This window comes from Manacus candei, unplaced genomic scaffold (genome assembly GCF_025592945.1).
Source record: "Manacus candei isolate 608988 ecotype Guabito, Panama unplaced genomic scaffold, ASM2559294v1 h1tg000053l, whole genome shotgun sequence".
Taxonomy (NCBI): Eukaryota; Metazoa; Chordata; class Aves; order Passeriformes; family Pipridae; genus Manacus; species Manacus candei.
Genome location: NW_026138101.1, coordinates 667212 through 687267, shown reverse-complemented (window position 1 = coordinate 687267; position 20056 = coordinate 667212). Strand labels below are relative to the sequence as shown.

Genomic DNA, 20056 nt, shown 5'->3' with positions numbered 1-20056 from the left:
GTGTTTTCTAACTCTTCAGGGGTGTGAAGATAGAGCCTTGGCCATAGGTGTTTCATCAACCACTGTTCTTGAATTCAGAACCATTTTGGAAGTATTTATTTTTCTTTTGGTATTTGGAAGAAGTGCCTGCTTGGAGAATTTAATAGGAAAGTATTTCTGTTTGGCTTGTATTTTGATTTAACATTGCAAGAAAACAGATTGGAAAATGTTACTACTGTGCATCACAGACAGATGTTCTGTGGGCTCATAGTGGTGGTGTAAAGGTGTCAGAAATTTCCTCTTTTGCTCTCCAAAGAGCTGAGAGTTGCTGTAATCACCTCTGACGATTGAATTGTTATCTCCCCTTTTGCTCACTGTCAGGAGCACACTCTCCAGGTATCCTGCTGTGGTCCCAAAATGCCTGCTCTTCACTGCAGCCTTGTTTATGTGATGGGTATGTTCTCACCTTGGGTTCTGGGGAAGGTGCAGGGAAGGTGTTTTCTCATCCAGAATATGTGATGCTCTCCCATAGGATGCGAATTAAAAGGTGTGCATAAAATGTGGATAAATCCTCCCTTTGCTGGGCCACTGCTTTATGGTCACAGAGAAGGGCTACACCAGCATTGCCCTCTTCGTGCTGGGATTATTTACAAAATAAGATTGTGCCTGGTTTGGGTTTTTCTTTGCTGTTTTTTGGAACAGAAGTGTCAGTTGGGGAAAATCTTAATTGTGAAGCAGCAGAGGTTTTTTGCTGAAGCAGTCCTGGTTTGGAGACTGGAAGATAAGGAATCTTTCCAGAACACCACACTCGTAAATACAGTGGTGTTTGTGTAAGATGATGGGTTGGGTTTTATTCTACTCTTTCTTCCCCCTACTGACTATAATGACTGATTTATAGCCAACTTCCTTGGGCTTGATGCACTCTGTGGCAGCTGCTGTTTGAAGTGGAAGGGTGCCAACAGGCACCTCATTTTTGGTAACAGAATGATGAGTGTACATAAACAGAATTTGTTTGGGTGTAAGAAATTGGCTCGTGTTTTGGCAGGTTTTGGTATGGTTATTGTTCACTTTGTTGCTGTGATTTGAAATATGTTATATAATTGATAAAAAAGAGCACAACCTGCTCTGCTTCTGTGAATACCTGAGTTCCAATATTCAGGATAAACTGTTCTGACCCATGTTGTAGCCTGAGATAACATCGGGCTGTAGGGGCCATTTGTTCATGAAACCTGCCCTTCCAGTAATGCCACAGCCACAGCTGGGCTTCTGTACTGCCAGAGAACTGGTGTTCCCTCTGATCAGAAAATGACTTTTTGAGAATGATCATTCTCTTTTTTTTCATAATGGAATAAATCCCCCTCAGATTAATTCATGTGCAATGCAGAAAATGTGTAACTCTCTTCAGCTGTAAGACTTTAGTACTAGCATCCAGGAAAACCCTGATCTGGGGGGGAAAAAGGGATGGTACAGTCACACACTATATTTTTGAGCCTTTGATAACTTAAATGGTGGGCAGGCAGAGTTGCACTGACTCATGGGCTTAGTTGACCTACATTTACCTAGCTCTGATCTTTCTCCAGGCACTATGGAGATGTGTTAATGTTCTAGTTTTAAGCTACAGGCTAATGATAAAGGACTGGAAGCTGTACCAAGAGTTTGCTTATGATTTGTTGCATTTTCAGCTGTTAAAAGCTTTTTAATATGCAACTGCTCCACCTTAAAGTAGAGTTTCATTTCCATGTGTTTGTATTTTAGAAAGTGGACTTTTCTTTTTTTCATGAAAGGGGTATAGCAACATAGGATTTTTTCAGGAAGTGACTTACCTAAAATACTCCTGTGTAGGCTGTGCTGGAGTTGTAAATGGATGGCCAGTGGTGGTCATAGCTCCTGGTTATGGCATGTTGGTTGCAAATTCAGAACCTAAACAAAGCCCAAACAACAAACTTGTTTTTCAGTTTCACAGTTTCCCCTGGGCTTTTTTAAAGCATTTTAGCAATAAGTTTCTTCAGATTTGGGAGTTGGGAAAATCTTGTTGTATCCAATTAAGTAATCATCTGGGTACCAAGGCTTGAATGGATTTCAGCTCAAAGGGAAGGAGAACCTGAGAGAAGGCTGCCTTTTCCTACACTCTATAAAAAATGTGATAAACCTTGAGAAAATGGGGGGGAAGTAAAGGGTGAGAAGTGGTGCCAGGTTTGCTGCTGGGATGACTAATGTGAGAGTGTTTTCTCTGCTCATAAAACCCAAGTGCAGTCATACACATGTGCCCTTTTTTCCTTGCCAGAAAACACACTTCTGGCTGAATGGTTCCTTTTCTTCCTCTACTCCAGCCTATCCCAGAGCTTTAAGAATAAGTCCACATTGTAGGAGGAGCTGGGTGGGCAAGATTGTCTAATTTAGGGTATAAATCAACTATTTCATCAGTTCAGTTTATATGGGAACTAGTCTGACTTGTTTGGCCTTCTGCTTAAGATCCTTAGTGGTGGCAAGCATAATTTCAACTGTAAAAGCTTATTTTTAACTCCTTTGTGGAAAAGCAGTTGAAGTGGGAGTATTTGCAGCTTAAAGTAATTTGCCTGGAAGATCTGAAGCTGTTGGGGAGCAGATGAAAGCCACGTTAATGCTTCTTGAAAGCACAAGTTGACACTTCATTTTCCTATCATTCCTGCAGCACAGGTGATGCCAGGAGGATGATGCATCAGCAGTGCTATTTCTACCCATTTTTCTAGGACAAGCAGCTGTGGAACACGTACTCACCCTCCTTTTATTCCTCCAGGACAGCGTTCCTATTGCTAGACTGGAACAGCAGTGGAGATTTCATTACAGGCAGTAGGGTAACATTAGCACTCCTTTTTTCAAGTGGCTAAGGAGACCATAGCAAAAAACAGTCAATATGGGGAGAGCTTGCAGGGTGGGCATTTTAATCCTTTGGGGTCTTTTCCTGCCCCTCCTTAGAATTACTTGTGTTGTTGTGTAGTTAAGATGCTGCTTGGTCAGTTATGGTGATCAGAGTTATTGCACAAATATAGAAGTGCTTTTACTTTAATTCCTGTGTGGTAGAAAACAGAATCTATTGTGTAGATTTGTTTGGTTAATTTATTTTGTGCAATTTATATTGTAATCTATCTGCAGTTAATATCTTGAAGCTATAAAGGTGATGGCATTGATGAAATAATTTGTTCCAAGTGGTGTAGACTCTGCTGGAGTGCAGCTGGATGTTACACTTGTAATCGTATTATAGAGATTAAGTTAGAAACTGATTCCAGTTCTGTTGTGACTGGAAACACCAGGGACTGACAATCAGCAGGATTTGGGATGTTGCTCTAAAATGAGTGGCTTTTGAAAGAGAACTGATGTTGGGAGGCAGGTACTGGATACAGGGAAACTTGAGTCCTTGCAGCATGTCAGGCTGAACGTGGAAATTGGTGACAGCAGCTCAGTGGTCAGTTGGAAACACATTACCAGCTGTAATAGTCTCATTCATTCAACAGTTTTAACTTTATTATAGAAAAAATATATTGCAAACGTGTTATACTTAAAAAAGAAAATTCCATCTGTAGAGTATTTGTAGAATATTCTAGTGTTACAATTTTAGCTTCATCAAGAAGAAAGCAAAGATCCAGGTTTTTTGGTGTCCTCTCTCCAGCCACACAGGAAGCAGTGCAGAGCTACAATTCTATCTGCTTCTTTCAAGTATTTTCAGAAGTGTAGTTGTACTTTTCTTTTTTGCACTCCCAAAAGCTGTATGAGAATGTTTTGAATTCAGTGCCCAAACTTTAATTGCAAAATCTCAATCAGTGAAAGTAAGGCAAATAAATTAAATCTGAATTACTGGAGCACCCAAGTCACCTGCAGCTTCATGTGAAGAGATACCATTTTAGTATGGCAGAAAGCACACTTTATTTCACATTCATTTTTAAAAAATACTTTTTCATTTATGTACTGGCTGTTGTAGTGCCTGTATCTGAAAGGAGAGATTTGGGTATGTCAACTACCATCCCACCTAATACCATCTCAGTCTTAAGGTTTATTCAAGCACTGTTTAGTTTTATTTCATCCTTGGTCTCATAGATGTGACATCTGCAAGAAGACATTCACATTTGAAAACTCCAGAAGTACAGAACTTGTGTGTGTAGAAACCAGCATTCAAAAAAACAAGGTGGAAACCAACCCTTGTGAATAATTATCTTTTTTAACTGATTGATTGTTAAACCTCAATATGGAAGATCCTAGATGGAAAAACATAATTTTTTGATGGTGCAGTGTAAGGAAAGCATTTGATATGTTGGTGTGTGTTCACTCACTTGAGTTAAATCATGGTAATTTTATTATGTTTACTAATATATTGTCCGTCTCTGGTCAAATGGTCAAATTGGGTCACAGCTGGGAGTGGCAAAATTAAATAGATCCATCAGTGTGTTTGGGGTTTACTCTTTTGTTTTTCCACCCCAAAGGAGAAGTTTGGTAACACTGCCCAGAAAGTGGAAAGGTAGCAAAGGTGGAGTTGTTGTCCCATGTATCCCCTGCTCCAGGAATTCCACAAAGCCTCATTTCTTCCACACACTCCTGCATCCCCCCCCCGAGGAAGTTATTATTTTCCACCTGGTCTTCTTATACAGCAGCAAGTGGAAAATCATTGAGATTTGTGTGATACTGTTTTGCTATTGCTCCTAATCTGTGGCAGAAATGGAGCTCACCAGGTATCTTAAGGGACCCTTGAGCACACTCAGTGCAAGGTCAGTGATTGCTCTGCAGAATTAAATAATCTGGGGAGGAGCAGGAGAAATGCAGCGTGAAATACGTGCTCCCAAAAAAGAGAGAGGAGATTCCTTCCAGCAGCCAGAACAGAAAAGCTTTTATATGGGTTGTGCAGATGGATTGGGAAGGAGAGGGAGGTCAGGTTTGACTGAACTAAGCCTCTTAGGGATTATGGATCTTTAAAAGTAAGTCTGGGGGTAGTGTTACAATTGGGAATTTTCAAAACTTTCCCCCAGTATTCTCTTGGAGTTTCTCTTCCAGACCTAGTCTTGGTGTGAAACTGGATCTCCTGAGCTTTGTTCCTGCTCTCCTGTGTGAGTGAACACTGGCACCATTGACTACTGTTTAACATGCTGTTCAAGCAGCTGTGTTTTTGTGTCAGGCTATAAATCCAAATCAATCTTTGCAATAAGCAACTGAATGCCAAACAGTATTTTTTTGCCTGGAGAAAGCTTGATTTTTTTAATTTTATCTCAAAACCAAATTTGGGGAGAGCTCTTAGTTAAACCTCAGCTCTTCACTGGTAATGGTTTTTAATATTTTTGGGTTGTATGTTGCCAGATGTACTGGAGTTTCTGCGTTATTGATGGTGTCAGGCCTGGGTGTTGCTGCCTGACAACTGAGCTGTGCCCACGTGCACTGTGTGTCCATGGCTCCTGGGCAGCTGTGGGGGTGAGGGGAAGGCTGCTGCTGCCCTGGCACGCCAGGGATGGCCCACAACAAGCAGCTTATCCCTGAGCACAAGCTCTCACCTGCACCAGGGCTGACCTGAGCAGCCTGTGTTTGATCCCATTTTTTCCTTGGAGCTTGTGGAGTCCATCTATGACCCGTGATTAGGACGTCGAAGCAGCATCCCATACAAGTTTACAGATTGATACAGCACAGGGCAGGTTAGTTGGGCATTTAAAGGCATCAATTTGATGCAGTGCTAATGGGTCTGTTTGTTTCTTAGGCAAATGCACACTTGAAAATATATTAAAATTGCAGTTGAAATAATCTGAAACGGGTTTGGCAAAGTTTTAATGGGTGCTGATGTATCTCTGTGTTGAAATGTTATTTGTAGAGTGGGGTGTGAATTAATGCTGATGGTGAGTAGCTTGTGTAAGTTGTGTAAATAATTCATTTAAGTCTTTGATTGTTCCAAGTATTAGATTTTGTTTGTTTGGGAGTAAAGCTAATTTTAAAGCTTTTGAGGTTAGGTGGAATAATTTCAGGGGTACAAGGTAGGACCCTAAAAGCTCATGCTAATAATGAGATTGTCTTGTAAGGGTGTGTTGCTTTTATAAAATTCTAGTGCTCTTGGTTAAAATTGTTTCCTACTTAGGTGTTTCAGGTGCAGCAAAACCTTTAAATTTGAATTAATGGTGCAGGGCAAGTACTGCAGTGAGGTCTTTCTGATACTGTTTAGAGCCAAGCCAAGTATTTTCTTACATAGCTGATTTGTAAAGACCAGGCCCACTGATTCCTTGGGATGGAGGATGGATGGATGGACAGCAGGCAGGGAGCTACACTTTTAAATTGCTTAAAATACATTGGCTTTTCCCCCTCTGGATCCTTTTTTTGGGTAGAGATTGTTATACTTGCCAAGTGATGTGATGTCACGGTTCTTTTTCACTTCAGTGTGTCTTAAAAAGAGTAGAAAATTCTGTTGTGTTTGCAGAAATAATTTCATGAGAGATGAGGAGAGGACAGGGAGATTGGTTAAACTGGGTAGGTTTAGTGGCATCAGTCCTATGGACTGAAGTTTCTTTTGAAATAAGATTTTTCTCAGTTTACTTGATGGGGATCTTCTCCTTGGTTTACTTTGTGTTTGCTTGTATAAAGCATTGTTAAATACATCAGATAAAATTACGGATTTCTTCAGGCCCAAGTGGGATGGGTCTTTTGCACTATAGTCTGACTAGGACTAGTTTTTGGGTTAGATGTTGGTAAATTTGTAAAGTCCTGGCAGAAACAGCCACAACATTTCTCGGTGTGAATACACCATTAAAGCAGTTCCATTAAGGTTGCAACCACTAAGGTTGCATTAATGACCACCTGGTTCAATTTTTGTCTCATTCCTTAATTAAAAAAGAAGCATTTTCTTCTGCTCAGAAAGAAGTACCAGGCCTGTGATACCTTGCTTAAAAATCTTGATAAATTTAGTCTTATTACATGGAGGAATTAGAGTTGGATTTATATAACTTTTAATAGTTTACAGTTGAGATTGTTTTCTTCTGTTGCATGACTGCATCAAAAATACCTCCTGAAACACAGTGATGATTCAGCAAGTGTTTTTCTTAGGTGTGTAGTTGCAATAGCATAAATTCTAGCTCATATGTTGCTGAATAAAAATGGCTTGGTTATATTAAGGGTGTAAATCAAGCTTAAATCCTGTGCCAAGAACTGTGAAGGCACTCAGGTGCAATTTAGGGATGTGTTGGGTTTGGGGGTTGGACTGTCTCACTTGGTGGTTGGCACTTGGCTGTGGGAAGTTTTTAAAGCATTAAATGTTTAACTGTACTTCACTCTTTGTATCACAGATGTTCCAGGTTGTTTTGACTGTTGGAACTGTTTGCAGTTTAAACCAGATTATATTAATATTTTTTTGAAAACACTAAAACAGTCAAACACATAAAAGTGCATGTGTATAAATCACTTTTTGTGTAAGAAAACTGTGTTTTTTACTTGCTGTATTTTGCTAAAGACTTGGGAAGGAACTAAGATGAGGGTTGGGATGTAAACAGAGTTTCTGACTCCCAACACACAGATCTTTTTGAATTGTAGTATCCTAATAGATTTCATTATGAATTTATTAATTGTATTTAATGTAAATCCTTCTTTAACAAAGATCCTTCTCTTTTATTTTTAGTATATTTTTGGGGAATTCAGCCCTGATGAATTTAATCAGTTCTTTGTGACTCCACGATGCTCTGTTGAGGTAAGATCTGCTTTAAACTTTTTAGAAATAACATTTTAAAGCTACATCTCTTTGTGTGAATTTGAAATATAACAATATAACAATTTATCATTCCCTTAGCTTGCTAATTTACAAAGGGGAGATACTGATCAGTTGTCTTCTTTCCATGTATGTGGATGTTAAGTCAATTTTTAGAGATAAATTAGTTATTCCACCTTCTGCTTTCAGAGCTGGAGTATCTGAACTGGTGATAGGATGATGACAGGGAGTTTTCCAGCCCTGTTACCTCAGCTTTGGTGGGGTTTTTTTAAGGGGTGGGTATGGAGAAAACTTCTCAGCAGTGTTCCTGGTAATTAGTTGGGCTTCTCAGTCTGGTGAGCCTTTTGAAGCACAGGGATTCTTTATATTTTTGGACAGGTGGAGCACTGCTGACCCTCAGTGCTGTGCTTAAAGGGAAAGCTGTGTGTGAGGTCTGAGAAATGCAACAATAATGAACTAATTACAGTGTCAGTGAGAACCACAGAGTAGGAACAGTTGTCTTTGTGTTTGAGTTCATTACACACTCTTATTGGAGGCTCTTATTCTCTGTAGTTCTTGGTAGAGAATGATGAAACCATTTTCCTTCATAGGGAAGAGAATTATCCCCTTGTCCTAATCTCCAGACTCAAGAAATGATTTCCCTCTAGTTCAGTTTCCATGTATTTCCTCCAGACATTTCCATTCCAGCATTTTGGTCATGCTTCCATCCTCCCCTCTCAACATAAAGGAAATGAATACTTGAGCTGTAGATGGGGGAAATCCTTTTGTCACAGTTTACAGACCATTGTTAATGGGACTTAGTTTCCTGGAGCTTAATTTTCCGAGGATAATTAGTATAATACTGCTAAACAATAAAAGGGCATGAGGGGAATGGGGTGGGGTGGGAGTGAGGGAAGTTAAGAAAGAAAAAGATAGTTTTTACATGCCTCTTGGGAGAGCTTTGTACCTTCTCTGGTAGGTGGGAAGCAGTGCAGGAAGGTCTTTAGGGAATACTTGGTAGTTCTGATGATTTGCTGTTTCCCCACCATAAATGCAATCTCAGCAGTGACATTTGCATCCCATGCAGCGTCACCTTAAGTGCCCCCCCATCAGCTCTTCTGACACTGGGAAAGATAAAAATGTCATATTTGGGATTCTGTAAAGCTGTTCCCAAAGTCTGTCGAGGAAAAATGAACCTACAGCATTAGAACCAGTCTCACTTCATTTTCTGCCTGTCTCAGGTGTACCTAGTTAGCTGTCAAATGGTCCTTAAGTTTGCCCTTGATCTGGTTCAGTTCGATGTTTTAATTATCTGGATGATGAAATAAAAGCAGTGCTTATTAGTTTTACACTGTGCAGATATTTCAGAGAAAATTGGTCTGAAAAAGACGATGCAATTCCAGAAGGGCAGGACAGAGCTGACGATGGTGCCCTGTGTTTGACACACATTGTGCTGCAGGTCCTTCACCTGCACACTGAGGGGGGACTGAGCCAAGGGACTACTTAAAGCTAAAGGGTGTCTGGAATGTCCCTTTTACAGGTGACATTTGTAATACATGTCCTGTCAGACATGTTGACTGAGATGGTTCTGGTGGCCCAGTCGGAACAAGTCAGCTCAGAAATCTCTTCTTTCCAAAGGTGCTGTCGATTGATCAGATGTGTAGGAGACCAAGAGGCTGACTTCTTTTTTTTTTTTTTTAAACTTCATATTTTCTGAAGGCCTTTGAATCTTTGAAATACAAAGTTTATCACAAGCTGTTTGCTGTAGGCATTTAGAGGAATTTTTTTAGCTCTAACTATAAAGTCTTATTGAACCCATGTTCAAAATTAATATGAATAGTAGGCTCTAAACAGTCTGGAGCCTCTTTCTGACCCACTGTTTCTCATTTTTGGCCTGCAAAGATGATATATTAAGATGTATTGTGGTTTATAAGTGGATTTACAGCATGTGTTCTTTTTATGCACTTTTTATAATGGCATTTTAGGAATATTTTCCTTGCCACCTGTGCTGCACTGCTGTCTGCAGTGCATTAAGAAGGCAATATGTAAGTATCTATAGCTTTAGAGAATTGAAAACTTGAATAGAAGTTTGTTGCACCATTAGAGTCACTATTTAGAATAGCACTGTCAAGCTGCACTGTGCACTCAATGTTTTATCTCCCACTGCAGAACCAGTCCCGCTGTTCTCCAGGGAGCCACTGGAATGCAGGGTAGCCGTGGCTGCCAGGTCCTGCAGGCACAGGAGAAGGCTCTCAGCTGCTCAGGGAGTTTAGGGGCAGGTGAGGGGGGATGAGAAATTACCCACCACAGCAAGGGTCCTGTCAAGCACTGAGTGTTGATGCCACTGTTTTATACTACTTGTATTTACAGTCCATGTAAAAACCATGCACTGTGGTTACATTATATCAAGCTGATAAATGTGTTTAAGAATATACCTCAGCTGAAACATTCCAAGAGCCACACTACAGCTGAACCAGGCTGAGAGTCAAAAGGTTTAGGTGTGATTGTTGTCTGTGCAAAAATGTGTTTCACCTTTCACAGGTGATTTGGTGTCCATTTTTTGTCTAAACAGAGGGTATGTTCCTCATCCTAAAATCGTGGGGAGTTAGTGTTGATGAAGAAAGGTCCTGATGCTGTGAGGTGAATTGCTGGAGAGGTTGATGAGTCTGTGGTGTGTAACCAAGATAATCTTTATCTTTCAGTAATTGTGGTAATCTGCAAGGAGCCTGGAGCTGCAGAGTGGGATTTGATAAATATAGAAGCATAAGTTCAGGACATACTCTCTGAAAATCAAATAATGATGTTATTTTGAAAGGATTCAGATATTTCAAATGAAACTGATATCAAATGTTTATGGATTTGCTTTGCCTTTAAATAAGTTTCATTTCTTTTTTATACAGCTCCCCCCATACAATGAAACAGTTTCATGTGGTATTAAATCCACAGGTAAGTTTTTCATGATGGTAAGAAATCAAGATCTTTTTTTTTTTCCCAAAATTAAAGGTTGTGACACTTTCCTTAGATTTACTGCAACCTCCCTTTAAATATAATCATTAAAACTTGCTTAGCAGGTATATATGCATTTAGTAGGCAGGTTGGTTTTTAAACTGCTTTATTGAATGACATCTGTGAGAGGTTTGGAAAATACTGCATTGAGCTTCAGCTAATTGCAGTGGACATGCTTATTCCTCCTTGATTGTGCTGCCACACAGTCTTGGTGTCTTGCTGAAACATTGTAGGATGTAGCTGTGAAAATGTGGGGAGGAACTTGAATGCTGGTGAATAAATAACTCATAGTGTTGAGCAAAGAGCAATTTCTGGCAGTTGCAGCCTGAAGACTCCTCTGTTCTGTGTTCCCTCTGACTCTTGTTTCTGTCTGGCTCAGCTGTTTTTCTGGAGAATCCCTTTTTTTTTTTTCTCTTTTGATAAAAGTGTGACTCTTGATGTAAAAATACATTACAGAGTTCCCATTTTAAAGCTGCAACATTCACACATCTACTCTGCCTCAACCCATACACCTCCCTGCCTGGCCTTACTCCACAGGTACAAGGAATGGACAGTTAGGTTGGAGTTCCCATGTGATCATCACTGTATAGTTTAAACCAGACTTTCACAGTAAATTACTGTTTGGGTTTTTCCCTGAACCAAGAGGAGAGGAAGGGAGCTGAGAGTTACCCAGGTGTATATGAGAATGACATCAGATCTCCTTCAAAATAAAGCAAGTATTTGACTGGACATTTCTCACAAGTACTCAAAAGAGGACCAAAATACACTTAATAATGTTAAAGAACACCTGATCATTATGCTTGGAGATTTTGACCCTGCATTTAAAGACAAACAAGATAGCCAGTGATAAAGAAGGATCCCAGGTCCCATTTGAAAGCAGATAGGCAACACTTCTGACAATTCAGGAGCTTTATTTAGCACAAGAACAGTTTTAGGACCCTGAGTAGTTTTAAGTAGGAGTTAGGAAGATTCTTTAAAAAGACCATAGGGTGTGAATTGTCTGTTGGTGCCGGGGGTGTCCAGTCATATATTACTTTGTCTTAACTGTGGATTTGAGTTTTGTTCTTTCAGGCTGGGATTTTAATGTTCACAAGCCACACAGAAAGTTGGTTTGTACAAATGTTTTTCAGATCATTCCTAGACCCTGAGAGAACCCCTCCCAGCCCTGAGATTAGGTAATGACACAGCACATTAGGTTTTGCTTGAAAAATGTCTTTAACAAACTTGCACTGTACTGTGCATGCACATTATCACTGTGATGGCTGTGTAAGAAGCTGTGGAAACTAAACTGGAATGTTTGCTTAAGATGACACACATCATGTTGTCATATAGTCTAGTTTTTTATGTATTTATCTTGAGTATTTAACTTTATTATGGAATTAGAATATCTGTTAATACTTACTAGGAGTACTCAAGTCATGGCTGAAGCTCTAATATGCAGAATTCTGTCCAGACTAATTAGTGCTGTGTATTCACAGATTTTGGTGTTGTACACAGACTGTCCTTGGAGCATCTGTTGATCCTTGTTTCAATATGCATCCCATGTTGTACATGACAGATAGATCTGTTTCAGTCCATTCAGAAATAGAGCTGTGAACTGCATTGAAACAAAGATGCCCTGAAGCAAAGTGGAAAGTCAAAACAAATAGAAAAAATTGCCTCTCATTTTTTCTCAAATGAACTCGACACAATCTTACAGTAAATGAGCTTCTGCCAATCCTTCCCCAGACTAACTATACAGTAACTACTGGTATTTATTATTCTAATCCTGCTGTAAGGTGTAAAGTTTAATCCCTCAACTGTAATTTCCTAATTTGTATGTTAAATGCTGGAGTGTCAGTGGTGCTCTTGGCAGGATTTTACCCTACGCTGTTCATTGTGCCATAACTCCGAGGGCTGTATTTTGGTTTCTGCTCCCCACTTGCCCCAGGGCTCTTGTGATTGTTCAGTGTATGATAAACTGATAAATGCACCAAAACTAGAAAAAAAAAATGCTCACTTGGATTATTGATTTTGCTGGATTAGCTTTGGGTAACCCAGTGCTGGGAGCTTGCTGGAGAGAGAGCAGCAGGAGAGGGGAGCAGAGGTGACAACTTTTACTTCAGGCTGTGACAGACTGAACTCTCCCATGAAGGGAAACCACATCCTTTGTTTTGAAGCCATTATTATTTTTTTAACTAGGATTTTGGAAATGAAATCACAGATTATTTGAACTGATAGGGGTTTGAAATGTGCCCAATAATTGATTCTTATCGAGGTTGGAGGAATATTAGACGTTACCAGTTGTTGCTTGTGCTTTATGGGGTTGTAACAAAGGCTAAAGAATCAGCTCTTGGTTCATGCTTGATTTAACAAGTTGCTCCACAAGCAGATGAACTAATGAGGAATAGTTTTGTTGTGAGTTTGGATCCCATATCCCTTAACCCCCCTTAAGCTTTGCCTTTGCAAATGAAGCTGTGGCTATTTTGGAGCTGTATGTGCAGGGACAGGCCAGGCAGTGCAGCACTGACAGCCCCTGTCAGAGCAGGAGGTGATTCCTGACATCTCCCAGCCCTTCCCTCTTCAGTGGATATCAGGCAGCAGCTTCCCACCTCCCTGTCTCTGGGCTGCTGGTTTTTATTACAAGAAACTCCAGCCCTCTCTGGGGTTGGTGACGGCTCGTCAGCGATTGCAGAAGTGGCTGGTGACTGGCAGCCAGACAGGCAGGGTGTTAGAAAAGCCTTTCTCACAGGGAGAGGTGAAGAGAATTTGAAAGTCAGGCTCTTGTTAATATGATTTAGAGAAACCAGATGTGTATGGAGAGTTTTTGCCCTTTTTTATTTTTAAAAAGTCTCCTTTCGTCTGACTGGCAGCAAGATTGAAATCAATACATGACGTGTTTACTTCTCATTTACTAGATCAAAGCAGAAAAGCAATTAACAGCAGTATTATTATCATTTGTTCATGATATGTTGGTATTGCATGTGCAATTCAGAGCCCAACACACACTGAATGTTTGTTAATCTTCATTTCATATTGAAAAATAGTACCCTGTAGATTCTTGTTTCTTTCATGTTTTTCTTAAAGCTGAAATGTTTGTCAGCAGACTTTTCTAGAAAGTATTGGGAGAGTTTTGAGAGGGCTAAAGCTGTTGTGTTGACAGTCACGTATCAAAACATTCCCCACTAGATTCTGTCCTCCCATAGGATCATTTCCTTAGGTGTGTGAATAACATCTTTTCCTTGGGAACTGTTACTTGCTTTTTGTTGTGTTTAAAAAAAAAAAAAATTCGCCTCATTTTTATCGAGTCTGTGATGTACTTAAAAATACCCCTTTATTGACATGTCAGACATAGTAAGTTGCACAAAATCTTAAAAATTCAGTGGTGTATCCCCTTATATTCCTTTGGAAATAATATCTGGTGGTGTTTGGTTCTGTAGTTACAGTCTTAGAAATTTGAAATGCATGTTTTAGCCCCATCTTTGAGGAAACACAAAATATTAAAACTAATCTGTTTGGTACAGTAACATAAGTGTCATAAAGAGCTACAAAACTTAGAGGACTAAAATGTGAGCTTACCTTTAGCATTCCTTTTATCTCTTTTTTTTTTATAGTTACTGAGTTGTAACTGAAGTATTCAGTGTTACTAGTTAGGACACATGCATTATAACTAATTAAATGCCATGAAACTGCACAACTTTGTGACTGGCAATATTTTGGGATACTGCAGGCTTCCATGAGAATATCTGTTAGTGTTTCTTTAAAGTTCCAAGGTAAATAAATCAATAAAACAAAAAAACCTGTTCATAATTTTTCAGTACTGCTCATATGTACAAGTTGAATGCTGACTTATGTTGAGTATCAGTCGTATTTCTTGTCAGAAAAACCTGGAGTCATGTATATAATATTCTTACATGGTAATAAATTCAATTCTGATCAAATAAATTATCGATGAGCCTAAAGTTTCAAAACCTGTAATTTCATTGTTTCCATGCAATTAATGAAAATATATTTGAGTTATTAAGGATTGTGTTAAACCTTTCATTATAATAGATCACACCAAGAAAACCAAATCCAGCCCCCCAAAACTCAAACTTCATATATGGAGAAGTTAGAGGTGAGGCTTGGATTTTATAATTGTCAGTAGGAAAGACTGGCTTTAGAAGAAATGTCGAGTTAAATATTGCACCATATTTTATAGGCAATTATCCAGTAATTAACTTAATGCAGATTATTTCTGAAGTTGTTGGGCTTTAATAGTTTTTCTTAAGAGGTGAATTTTATAGGGGTTATTTGCAGGGGCTGTACAGTGGTCTGGAAAATTACATACTCTGTGTAAGAAAAGCCGAATCAATCTTTAAGAGAATGATGTTTTGAAATGGTCTTCAGGATCAAGGTTAAGCATTACTTTTGTTTGAGGGAACGTAGTTGAGCTGGAGAAAAATAAGGAGGTTTTTTTCTTGCTCTCGTAGCTTCTCGATTTGCTGTAATTCCCTAACTGAGATTTGCCTTCTCTTGTCCAGGGGAAGAGTATCAGAGAATTGAATTTGGTGTTAACGAAGTCATTGAGACGCAATCATCTGTCCTAAATAACACCGACTACAGTATTTCAAGTACTCTGAATCCTCAGGCTCCAGAATTCATCCTCAGTTGTGCACCTGCTCAGAAACCCCCTGATGATGCTCTCAGTGAAACCAACTACAACTCCATCGACTGCCAGTTCAGCGATCCCGGCCTGGCTTTGGACAGCGGCTCCAACGCGGAAAACGACGGCTTGTCCGGAGGCCTCGGGCAGAGGGAGCGCAAAAAGAAGAAGAAAAGACCCCCTGGATATTACAGTTACCTGGAAGATGTCAGCGATGGTTTAGCCCCCCCGGAGGCGCTGGTGAACGGCCACGCCAACTCCTCGGGCCTGCCCCCGGAGGACACGGAGCTGGCAGGAGACATCCCCTCCCTGGCCACGCCAAGGACTTGCAACAGCCCGGACAACTCCGTGGACTTCATGCCTGGAGCTGTCCCTGCTGGGGCCGTTCCCAGCGCTCTGGACAATGCCAGGACTGCCGGGCAGCCCGAGGTATGCCGAGTTCCTAATTCTGAACAGTTTTGCCTCCCCTCGGAGGCCGTCAGAGATAGCCCCCTAAGGACAGCTGGTGTACAGTCTTATGCTGGTACTGATACTACTGAAAGTCTTGGCGTTACTAATGGACAAACACTTGAATCCTCTGGTGAGGACACAGCTGCCAATGGGGTAGAATTGCACACTGTGGAAAGCACTGACTCAGACCAAGCTAAGCCTGAGGAAGCTTCACCTACTACTGAGGCAACAGTCCCGGTTGCAGGATCAGTCCCCGTTAATCAGCCTGCAAAATCGTGGGCTAGTCTTTTTCACAATTCCAAGCCCTCTGCTTCCACATCTGTGGTCTATGTTGAGACTAAGTATACCCCTCCTGCCACATCTCCTCTGGTCCCTGAAAAACAGGTTGAAGTCAAAGAGGGACCTGTTCCAGTTTCAGAGGATCCTGTAGCCATAAAGATTGCAGGTATAGTTAATACACACGAGTGGATGTTACAAGCTCTGCTTGTAAACAGGAGTGTGCAATATTCATAGAAAACATTCCTCTGGTGATGTTCCCCTGGTAATAAGACAACTGTTCAAACACTGCACGAAGGTTGTAATTTGAATAAACTAGTTTTGTATCCCTCTGAGTAAACATTCCAACCAGGGATTACCATGTCATTATCCCAGATACGGTAAAACTGTTGCTACTTGTCAAACAATGTGTTTAAATGATCTGTGATTTTAAATAGGCTGGTTGTGTTCAGCTCTGTGCTGTTCTAACAAGGAGAATAGGAAATGGTGGTACATTATCCAGTATTTATTATCTTGTAGTGCATTCCATTGCAACAAGAATATTAATGTATTTACACTAAAGTAGCTGAAATTCCTGGACACTGAACAGCAGCTGAAATGTAACATCTAAATAGGTCTTTCTTCAGAAATTCTAATTCAGGGAAATTATATTTACTGATATACTGTTTGAGAGGTCTGTCCTTCCAATTTTGAAGAATTATCCTTAATTATTATAAACAATATTATTTTATCCAGAAACAATGCTAGCTATTGCCTGCTCAAGAAAAACCATAAGGAGCTGTCCAGAGGGTACATCAGGAAAGGGAACGAGTGATACAAAGACTTTCCCTGTTGGTCCTGTCATATTTGTGGTTCTAATGAGATATACTAGAAAATGCAGGAGATCCTTTTTGCAGCTTCGGTCAGAAAACACCAAGTTTTCCCAGTTGGTTGCATTTTGTGTCATTAATTCATGAATGTTGGGACAAAAGTAATTCATTTAAATCTGTGAATTAGTCTGTACGTGAAATGGGCTGGTGAAAAATCCTGCCATTTGTGCTGCAAACTAATTTACAAGTGCAATGAGTGTGGCAACTTGGAATCAGATTCCTACTCTGCCAGAAGCTGACCTGGAGATAACTATTCAGAATACCCAGAAGTAGATCCTGCCTCTCTTCCCCTCCTTACTCAGAACTGTCTGTTGAGAGAAAAGCTGTCAGAATAATTTGTACTTTCCACTTAGGTGTTACAAACACAGTTGACTGTATTAAAAAAAATATATGAGCAGGTGATTCCAGTTTGTATGATGCCATATATGTGGAGAACAATGTAGTCTTAAATCTCAAGCTATCCTTTAGTAATGACTTTTAACTTAAAACTATTTTGTGACAAGCACACAGCTAAAACTGCTTGCCATAAATGAAAAAGGTTTTTTATCTTGTCCAGGTTGCTTCAGCTCTAAGTTAACTTCCTGAACTTTTACTGCTTCTGTACTATTTTTTGCCACCAGGTGGGAGCAGAGCTTTTTGTTTTGTCTTAAATGTAGTAAAGTAGCAATGTCATTTTTATGCAAGTTGTCTTTTGCACCTTCACTATTAGCTGTTTGGGCAGGGGGATAATCTAAGTGTAGATAAGAGGAATTCAACTGCTCATAGTAGCTGCTTTAGGTAGGAGTTATGTTGCTGCAATTTCTGTAATTCACATGCTGCTGATTTTGGTATAAAATGTTTACTTGAAGATGTGAATGTCATGTAAATGTACTCAGTGCTTTGCTCTGTGGAAAAAGGAGGTTTTCTTTATTTTCCATTCTTTGGTGTTCTCTGTCCTGTTTGGAAAACAGGAACCTCAGTGCTTTGTTCAACACCCACACTCATGGTTGGCAGTAGAATTAGAGAAAAGGATCTGGAAGTTTTAGGGAGTTGAGGAGTGTCCTCAGTAAAGCTGAAGAAGGAGTTTTTTCCCACTGTGTGTTAATACCAATTTACATGGAAAAGGAGGAAGATAACTCTAATTCTGTTGTTGCTGTTGAGGACTTGATAGAAATGCCAACCTCTGGTCATTACTTCTTAAGGAAGATTCCACAGTGCAGCAGTGAAAATAGAAGGAAGGTTTGAAAACCACGTAGGCAAACATGGAAAATTTGGATTTACTTTGTCTCAGTTGAGATTGTTGGAGTGACCACTGATGTAAATTCACATGATGATGCACTGTTCTCCCAAGACTAGAGAAAAAGAAAGGAATTAGTTCAAATTGTAAGAAAGGTGTTTCAGTATTACATATTAGAAAATATTTTCTTATTGTAAAGGTAGGTAAGTGCTGGAGCACTGAAGGAGTTGTGGAGTGGAGACATTGCAAGGTTTGGGGGGTTATAAATGACTTCATAAATGTAGCCTGTTGCATTCTTGCAGATACTGATTTTGTGTAGGGTTATCCAGCAGTGTTGTCCTGGGATTTTTTAATCATTGTCCAGTTTGAAGAAAGATCTGAGAGACAAAATATTCTCCAGATAGGGGCCTCAGGCCGAGTGTTGAATATCTAAGGTGTTAAATTCCTAACTTTTAGCAAGTGTCTTCAACCTGGAGACTGTGTCCATGTGGTTCCTCTCTTGTTAAACTTTGGACTTGCTTTCATAAGGAAATAACCTGTTTTAGAAAAAAATTGACAGGTACTTGTAATAACAAGACCTGATGAATAAACTTTAGCAAAATTTGTTTTGTTTACCTACAAAAATGTTAATAGTGTTCTAGATCTGTTTTCAAATTGAGGCCTTTTCACCAGTCATTCTCCAAAGGGAATGTGAGTTCTTTTTGATTAATAACTTGAGCTTTCTAACAGGTTTTGAAATTTTAAGATGGTTTTTTTTCATGGTTCGAAGTGTATTTTTCTTCTGATACTCTTGTAAAAGTTCTTTTAGTTTCTGTGTAAAATGTTAGATGGAGATGTGGTATTGAATGCTGTACACAAAGGTAATTCTTTGTTGAAAGAAATAAACTCACAGTAATTGCACTAGACACTGCTACAAAGCAGTTTTATGACCACAAGAGGATGCTAAAGGTCCTAATAATATCTTTCTTTAGCATGGTGCAAAAATAGGGAAGAGTTAATGTCAAAAGTTGCTGATAGACATTCAAAATATAATTTTTTTTCCTCTATTTTTATCCTAATTTCCAACAGTGCTTAGTTATATTAACAGAAAGATTGTATGTGTGCACAACACAGTTCAAATGTTAATATATCCTGAAATACTTGAGCAGTAATTCAATAACTATTTCAGCACTCACAGAGGAGTTTTCACCTGCCTCTCTGCTACATTTTCCATTTTACGTCTTATTTTTTTGTTTGCTCTTTCAGCTGCCAGGTTCTTTATGTAATAGATGACTGATTTAAAAATGTCCTATTTTTTTGTCATTTTTATTTGGTTAGAACTGGTGGTGTCTGCAGGAAATACAATCTTATAGGTAAGGAGATATTTTGGAAGTAGAAGGACGTGGATTTTGTTGGCAGTTCTGCCACCTCCTCTGCTTAGTTATGGCTTTGTGCCTCTGTTTTTCCACCTGTGTCATGTTATTTTATCTGTCCTTCTAGAGAACAGCTCAAACTCTTTAGGTTTATGCAGGGTAGCATATAAAGGTCCTCACATCTGTTATAAAAATAAATAACCCCCTTGGTAGACAATTGGCATGTTCATTTACATCTGTTTGTTCTGACTTGAATACCTCTTGTCCTTATTTTGCAAATTTAAGATACACCAGCTCCAATATTTTCTTTAAATGGTTTTTATTTGGGGACCTAAATAACAGGTCAGGATTCCTGGAAAAACTCCCTGTGCTGCTCTTGTTTCATAACTGAGGCACAATTATGTGCAGTGGTTTCTAAGTTTTCAACTTCATTGCTGAAGGTTTTGGAAGCAGGAGAACAATTGGAATTACATTATGTAAGGCTGTTATCTCGTAGATTTTGCAAGCCTTAAACCAGTAAATAAAACAGCCTGTTCTGAAGAGCACAGTAACATCTGTCTGTCTGTTTGCACTGAGATGTTTTTGTTGTAAGATAGTGGATGGTGAAAC

The 20056-nt window shown here is 39.5% G+C and overlaps 1 protein-coding gene across 1 annotated transcript in view; it reads left to right on the top strand.

Moving 5' to 3' along the window:
• Positions 1-20056, top strand: part of USP10 (ubiquitin specific peptidase 10) — a 47898-nt gene that overhangs the window by 11073 nt on the left and 16769 nt on the right. Inside the window, exons 2-4 of the mRNA XM_051801740.1 lie at positions 7589-7657; positions 10555-10600; positions 15163-16179. Of these exons, the coding sequence (XP_051657700.1) occupies positions 7589-7657; positions 10555-10600; positions 15163-16179 (1132 nt within the window). The remainder of the gene's footprint in view (positions 1-7588; positions 7658-10554; positions 10601-15162; positions 16180-20056) is intronic.